Source organism: Bison bison, unplaced genomic scaffold, assembly GCF_000754665.1.
Source record: "Bison bison bison isolate TAMUID 2011002044 unplaced genomic scaffold, Bison_UMD1.0 scf7180017864383, whole genome shotgun sequence".
NCBI lineage: Eukaryota > Metazoa > Chordata > Mammalia > Artiodactyla > Bovidae > Bison > Bison bison.
The window spans coordinates 1,123,765-1,131,670 of NW_011494955.1; the positions used below are offsets into that span (position 1 = coordinate 1,123,765).

At 51.7% G+C, this 7,906-nt stretch overlaps 1 protein-coding gene across 4 annotated transcripts in view; it reads left to right on the forward strand.

Moving 5' to 3' along the window:
• The first annotated feature begins 2,172 nt into the window (after positions 1–2,172).
• Positions 2,173–7,906, forward strand: part of ZNF550 (zinc finger protein 550) — an 18,838-nt gene continuing 13,104 nt past the window's right edge. For 3 of the 4 annotated variants that reach the window (XM_010857678.1, XM_010857680.1, XM_010857679.1), the window contains exons 1-4: positions 2,173–2,405; positions 3,848–3,951; positions 5,153–5,279; positions 6,081–6,176. In XM_010857678.1, the coding sequence (XP_010855980.1) occupies positions 3,892–3,951; positions 5,153–5,279; positions 6,081–6,176 (283 nt within the window). In that variant the 5' untranslated portion in view covers positions 2,173–2,405; positions 3,848–3,891. The remainder of the gene's footprint in view (positions 2,406–3,847; positions 3,952–5,152; positions 5,280–6,080; positions 6,177–7,906) is intronic. The other variant, XM_010857681.1, reaches the window with a different exon arrangement.

Sequence of the window (7,906 nt, forward strand, 5' to 3'; positions counted from 1 at the left end):
CCAGCCACATGGGTTTGAATCTCAAGCAAGGTTTTGGCTGGGTTTGAGTCCTAGCCACATGGGTTCAAGTACCAAACTGGGTTTTGGCTGGGTTCAAGTCCCAATCTGAGGTAAACGAACTCACAATCATCTCATCCTCTGTTGGCCCCTTCTCCTGCCTTCAGTCTTTCCCAGTATTGGGGTCTTTTCCAGTGAGTCAGTTCTTCACATCAGTGGCCAAAGTATTGGTGTTTCAGCTTCAGCATCAGTGCTTCCAATGAATATTCAGAACTGAATTTCCTTTAGGATGGACTGATTGGATCTCCTTGCTGTCCAAGGGGCTCTCAAGAGTCTTCCCCAGCACTACAGCTCAAAAGCATCAATTCTCCAGCACTCAGCCTGCTTTATGGTCCAACTCTTACATCCATACATGACTACTGGAAAAACCACGGCTTTGGCTATAACGGACCTTTGTTGGCAAAGTAATGTCTCTGCTTTATAATATGCTGTCTAGTTTGAGCATAGCTTTTCTTCCAAGGAGCAAGCATCTTTTAATTTCATGGCTGCAGTCACTATCTGCAGTAATTTTGGAGACCAAGAAAATAAAGCCTCTCACTGTTTCCACTGTTTCCCCATCTATTTGCCATGAAGTGACAGGACCGGATGCCATGGTCTTAGCTTTTTGAATGTTGAGTTTTAAGCCAGCTTTTTCACCCTCCACTTAGTGAAAGCACAGGTGGAGCACAGGTTCTAGGCGCTTTCTTCGGTAACTGCAGCTTGAGGGCTCTAGAGCACAGGCTCAGTAGTTGTGGTGCACTGGCTTGGTTGCCTTGCGCATGTGGAATTTTCTCAGATTAGGGATCGCACCCATGTCCCCTGCATTGACAAGTGGATTCTTAAATACTGGATCACCAGGGAAGTGGGGATAAGTTGCCCCCTTTGCACACATGCTCAGACTGTGATCATGCGGTCAATGTCCTAGTAGGAAACAGCATTTAGTAAGTTGCTCTTCTCTTCAGATGTCTCGTTGTTTGTTTTTTTTTTAAATTGTATCTGTCCCAATCCATTTGAAACTAGTTTAGGTCGCCTGCCCACGCCCTCAGTGGCACTTTCGGCAGGGCTCATGCATAGTGCCCTGCTTTTGCTGCAGACACCTCAGAAGAGATACCTGGGTGTTTGGTTTTTTGGCATCTTACTGTTTATAACTTGTCCTAACTTCACATGTACACAGTTATTTTTAGTCCCCTATAGCTTCTTTGTGGGCTTCCCTGATGGCTCAGTGGGTAAGGAATCTGCTTGCAATTCAGGAGACAGCAGAAGACTCAGGTTGGAACCCTGGGTGGGGAAGATCTTCTGGAGAAATAAATGGCAACCCACTCCAGTATTCTATCTGGAGAATTCCATGGACAGAGGAGCCTGATGGGCCACAGTCCATGGGGTCACAAGAGTCAGACATGGCTGAAGCAACTGAGCTCTCACACACATGATATCCTGGGAGCCCGCTCAACTTAGTAGAAGGAAAGCCCAGAGACAAAGAGGGCCCCTAGACAACCACCGTTATTGTTGGATCCAGAGGGGCTACAGGCAAATGCCATGAAGGGACTTCACTGGTGCACTGGAATGTCACTCGTCACAAGCGAGAACAAGAAGGGAAGCTAGTTCCGGGAGCCACAGCCTCATCACTCTGGTGTACCCTGAATGAGGGTGTACCCTGAGTGGCGTACCTGAGCTCAGTCATCACTTGAGCGGGGTGCTCACAGACTGTGGGGATGGTGAAGCAGCAGAACACAAAGTTTTAAAAATTTACAATAAGTACGTCCACTTGCTTGGAAACATGCAATGCCTCGTCTCCTTGGTTGGAGTCTCTGTAGGCCCTTTGCCCGCTTCAGTCTCCAGGCCTCTGGGCCATTGGCTCCCAGAAGGAGTGGATTCCTCTTCCCGGCAGAGAAGGCAATGGCACCCCACTCCAGTGCTCTTGCCTGGAAAATCCCATGGACGGAGGAGCCTGGTAGGCTGCAGTCCATGGGGTCGCTCAGAGTCGGACACGACTGAAGCGATTTAGCAGCAGCCCCTTCACGGACGGAAGCAGGACTACATTACCCAGAAGGCTATGCTCTACGGGGGCTGGGAGGGACGCGAGGATAATATCACAGAAGGGGGCGTTGCCGGTCCGCGTTTTCTGGGGCAGGACTTCCTGCGTCGCCAGGGAGGCTGTTGGTTGTTGATGGGGAGGTTTTGTCTGTCTTTGGTGACTGTTTCCCGGGGTTTGGGGACGGAGCGGCGAGGACAGCAAGGCAGGCCCACGTACGCCTCTGTGCGACCTGGCGGAGGGTCAGCTAAGCCGTCTGGACCCGCCGCTCGCCGGCGTCGTCGCGGGATCCTGCACTCCCCGCGGTGCCATGGCGGCGCTCTTGACCCCGGCGCCGGTGAGTGGACGACGCGCACCCGTTCGGACCTACCCACGTGGCCCGGGCGCACTGCGGTGCTGGACGGCGGTGTCCTGTGTCTCGTCGCCTTGTCCTCTGCAGGACACTGTCTCGGAGCCTCGGGAGAGGGTCGCTTGTGCTCCGTGTGGGAGCCCAGGTTAGGGCCTCCGTACGGTGGATCCTATTTCTGTCAGTCACTGGGACGCCGAGTAAAAGGGAGAGAGGTGCCTTCTAGAATTCCTCCCTCCAAGCCCACTCCAGTGGCGTGGAAGGACCCGCAGGGCGGAGCGCAGGCCGCACAGTCCCGAGACTTTTCTGCGTGATGAGGCCGCACCCCTTCCCGAGTCTAGGACCTTGAGTAACTTTCGTTGCTGCCCTTGACTTTTTTTTTTTTGGCTGAGTCGTGAGGCATGTGAGATCCTAGTTCCTCGAGCAGGGATCGAACTGGTGTCCCCTGAATAGGGGATTATTAACTACTGGCTCGCCAGGATAGTTCCTGTGCTTGGCTTTTACATTAAAGTTCCTCCACCTGGGATTAGGGAACTGGAAAAGGCACGTGGATGACATGTATTCCCAAGTGCCCAGCGTGGTCCAGGGAGCATCACTCTGGCTCTCTTTTCATGGAGGTGCCTCCTGAGCCCGTGTTGATGGCAGAGGCTCATCCCTGGGGGAATCTGATCTTTGGCTTCCCTGTCCTGTATCCTCTATAAAGATAAGGGCTGGGCTGGGGAAGAGGCAGCAGTAGCTTGCGGCAGTTTGGGGATTGCTGCTCTGCTAGGACAGAAAAGGTGTCAGGACCAGCTGGGAGCCCAAAAGGCCAAGGAATTTACCTTTAAGCTTCCCGGGTGGCTCTAGAACCTGCTTGCTAGTGCAGGTGATGTAAGGGATGTAGGTCCAATCCTCAGGTTGGGAAGATCCCTTGGAAGAGGGCATGGCAACCCACTCTAGTATTCTGGCCTAGAGAATCCCATGGACAGAAGAGCCTGGCAGGCTACAGTCCACAGGGTCTCACAGAGTCGCTCTAAGCCTGACATAGGACACACACACTTCAGAAGTGGCAGTTGGGTTTTGGTTGGTTTACAGCCAGAGTGAGTCCGTTCAAATGGTCAGGTATGATGGTGTACAGGAATGTGGGGTTCCTTTGGACATAAAAGCACACAAGGTCCTGGGTAACTGCATAGCCATTGCCCTGAGTGCCCTCTTCACAGTCCTGATCACTGTCAGGACTCGTCCTATTTGTTAATTTCCCATCCACTTGGTTCCCTTCTTTATTTCAGACTCAGTCCCGTCGGCTGTCCTGAGAGAGGCTCTCCCTGGTGCCCAATCACAAGCAGGCGGTCACCTTCTCAACCTTCTGGCTCGGTTTCCTTGAGTTTGGAAGCCTTTGGTCCCTCTGACATTGTTGTTCATTTATTTAGTTGTTCCTTTAACATCTGTTTCAGCCCTAGAACTCAAGCGCCTGTAGTGCTCTCTGCCAAGACCTGGAATGGCCCAGGCGTATAAACGCTGCTCAGGAAATGGTGGAATGAACGAGCCTCCCACTCAGGTGCTCTCATCACACCTACGATAAATACAGTCTCTGCCCTGGCCCACACGGCTCTACTGGATCTGCCCTGTGGGCTCCTCCATGCTTCTCCCCCTTCCGTTCTTCCCGTGCTCACTGCACTCATTTCTGCCTGGTGTGCAGCTTTTGCCCTTCGTTTCCCTTTGTCTGGGGCCCTGGTCCCGGATCTCTCCCCTCTCCCTGTGCCTCAGTGTCTCCTCTTAGGATAGTCCTTTCCTGGCCATTTTCCTTCTGGCTGAGGTACCCCTGGCTCCCACCTGCCCATCTTCTGGTAACTCTCTGCTTTCTTTTGCTGGATGGATGTTCAGTTCCCAGTTCTGTTCCTTTTTTTTTTTTACCATGCAACATGGCTTGTGGGATCTTAGTTCCGCAACCAACAATCGAACCCTGGGCTTTGGCAGTGAAAGCATGGAGTCCTAACCACTGGGCCACCAGGGCATTTCCCTACTTCTGTAACTTAAATCTGAGGTTATGGGTGACTTTCTAGGGCTCCCTGGACCTAGAGATCTGGCTGAGACAGGGAGGTGATGATAACCTTTCCCTCGAGGGCTGTGGGGGGGATTAGTAAAGTCACAAAGGACGTGGAGCACTTCACTGTGCCGGTCCTCCCGCATCTGTTATTATCTCTTTAGTTCTCAGAATCACGGCACAGTGGGAATGAGCATAGTGTTGATGGTGACACTGATGCTTGGAGAAATGATAAGATGTTGTGCCTACGGTCACACCGCCAGCAAGTGTCAGACTTCAGACTCTTCATCTGAACCCCAGATCTCTGGCCCAGAGCAAGGGATCTGCAGTCACTTGAACGTCAGTGTGTGAAGCCCTCCGCCTGGGCAGGCGCTCAGACAGGGTGAGGGCAGCTCCGGTGCTGTCGCTGCTGTGGCCATTGTTGGAGTTACGTCTCGAGCATTTTTCCCAGAGCACTTCCCTCTGCCCCCAGACCTCGTGGAACACCACTGTCTGTGTCCTCTCCCGTGGCCTCCTGCACCTGAGGCTTTCCTCTCAGCCACAACTGCTTTATGTCCCAAGGCTGCATCTGCTTCCCCCTGAACCCAGCACAGAACTTGGCCATCAGAGGCCTCATGATTCAGGCCTGGGTCTCTGCACCTTCGCCAGCACCACGGTGACAGGCCTGATCCCACCCAAGTGCACATCACCAATGTTGCTGTGTTTGACTCTCCAGGTGGTGGTGACCTTCAAGGATGTGGCCGTGACCTTTACCCCGGAGGAGTGGGGACAACTTGACCTGGATCAGAGGACCCTGTTCCGGGAGGTGATGCTGGAGACCTGCGGGCTCCTGGTCTCCCTGGGTACGTGCTCAGCTCTTAGACCTGTGGGGACCCCAGGCTCCTCCTGGTTTCTGGCTGATCAGAAGGTCACAGGAGTCACCTTTCCTGCTCCCCACGGGCCCTGCAGTTTGCTGGCCCCTCCTCCTCCTGCCTGATCTGTGTATGTAGCAGGGATCAGAGGGATAGAAGCAGTGTCCCTCTGAACACCAGCCCTCGTCCCAGCGCTCAGCACCCTCAGGCTCAGTCTGAGGTCGGTCCCTGTTCTTGACTCCTCTGCTGGGAAACTGATTGCCCCAACCTGGTGGGGTCACACGTCCCCACAGTTAGCAGGGCTGTTCTCTGAAGAGAAGGTGAGTCAGGCAGGCCCTCCATAGCATTTGACATCACTGCCACCCGGGACTTGAGAACTATTGATGCCTCGATGTGACCCTGAGCAATTTTGTTTCTTTTGGTTTAAGGTTGGGCTTAGGCATCCTTGGGTGGTTCTGAAGCACAGGGTGACTTAGAGGAATCATCAAAGACGTTCCGGAAGGAGCGTCCCCTTCCCAGGGTCCAGTCCTGTGCCCCTGCGTGGGGCCGGCTTCCAGTGATGACGTTCAAGGGCACAGGTGTTGTGCAGACAGACAACCCCACCCTCTACGGCAGTGGCAGCCCTGGAGTGGTGTGTGCGCCCTTGGTTCCAGGTCACAGATCAACACTTTATTTACTTTGGGAGCAGCTACATTCGTGGTCTTCCTTTTCCTATCACAGAGTCCCAGACAGGGTGGAGGTTTTCATTCTTCTCATCAAACACCTGTATCCTGTTTCTTGCTCCATCCACAGGGCATCCAATTCCCAAACCAGAGCTGATCCACCTGCTGGAGCACGGGCAGAAGCTGTGGACAGGAACCAGAGGCCTCCCGCATAGCACCAGCCCAGGTAGGAACTGGTAGCTGCTGGCCAGTTTGGCTTATGGCAGCCTTCAGAACGTGCGGGGACCGGTGCCTCTGAGCTGCCATGTGCAGCCCTTCATGGGGTCTGGAGGTTTCTCTCACATTGAGGTTTAGTGTGCGTCAGCTGGCCAGCTCGGGACCACACCATTGTTTAGAGATCCAGACACCGCCTCCTCCTTATTTTTTTCTTCTTTAATTTTCTCTATTAAATTGAGTACAGTTGATTTCCAGTGTTGTGCTAGTTATGCTGTACAGCAAAGTGACTCAGTTACACACATCTGTATATTCTTTCTTTATATTCTTTTCCACTATGGTTTATCCCAGAACATCCGATATAGTTCGCGGTGTTACAGTAGGACTTGTTGCTTATCCATCCTATATGTAATAGTTTGCATCTGTTGATCCCAAACTCCCAGTCTTCCCCCTCATCACGGCCCCACTTGGCAACAACAAGTCTGTTCTCCACGTCTGTGAATCTGTTTCTGTTTCATAGACAAGTTCTTTTGTGTCGTATAGTTAGATTTCACATATAAGTGATACCATACGGCATTTGTTTTTCTCTGTCTGACTTATTTCACTAAAGCATAATATCAACACAGTTCCATCTGTCTTGCTGCAAATGGCATAATTTCATCCGTTTTATGGCTGAGTAATATTCCGCTGTATTTAAGCAGCACGTCTTCATCCATTCATCAGCCGACGGACATCAGGCTGCTTCCGTGTCTTGGCTGTTGTGAGCAGTGCCGCTGTGAACACGGGGGGTGTGTCTGACAGCCTGCGGTGAGCGGTGGACACGGGGGTGTGTCTGACAGCCTGCGGTGAGCGATGTCACATTCACGACCTCCAAAGAGTTAGCTTCAGGACCAGGGACCAGGCTTGATCACTCAAAAGCTTTTGTGTAGCAGAGTTTTATTAAAATGAAAAACTGACGGAGAAAGCTTCTGACTTAGAGATATCAGAAGCGGAACAGTGAGTGCCACTCTTGACAGTCTTAGCAAGAGAGCTATATACTTTTTAATTGGTTATTACAGTGAATCAAAAGAATGTCTCATCTCATTCAAAATTGGTGGAGAAATCAAAAGCTTTTCAGACAAGCAAAAGTTAGAATTCAGTGCCACCAAACCAGCTTTACAACAAATACTAAAGGGACTTATATAGTAAGAAATACAAGAGAAGAAAAAGATCTGCAAAAGAATGTCTCAAGGTTGTAAAGATCTTACTAGACCCGCTCCCACAATTTGCATTTTAAGATGACAGGATTCAGATCAGATCAGATCAGTCGCTCAGTTGTGTGCAACTCTTTGTGACCCCATGAATCGCAGCACGCCAGGCCTCCCTGTCCATCACCAACTCCCAGAGTTCACGGAGACTCACGTCCATTGAGTCAGTGGTGCCATCCAGCCATCTCATCCTCTGTCGTCCCCTTCTCCTCCTGCCCCCAATCCCTCCCAGCATCAGAGTCTTTTCCAATGAGTCAACTCTTCGCATGAGGTGGCCAAAGTACTGGAGTTTCAGCTTCAGCATCATTCCTTCCAAAGAAATCCCAGGACCGATCTTCAGAATGGACTGGTTGGATCTCCTTGCAGTCCAAGGGACTCTCAAGAGTCTTCTCCAACACCACAGTTCAAAAGCATCAATTCTTCGGCGCTCAGCCTTCTTCACAGTCCAACTCTCACATCCATACATGACCACTGGAAAAACCATAGCCTTGAGTAG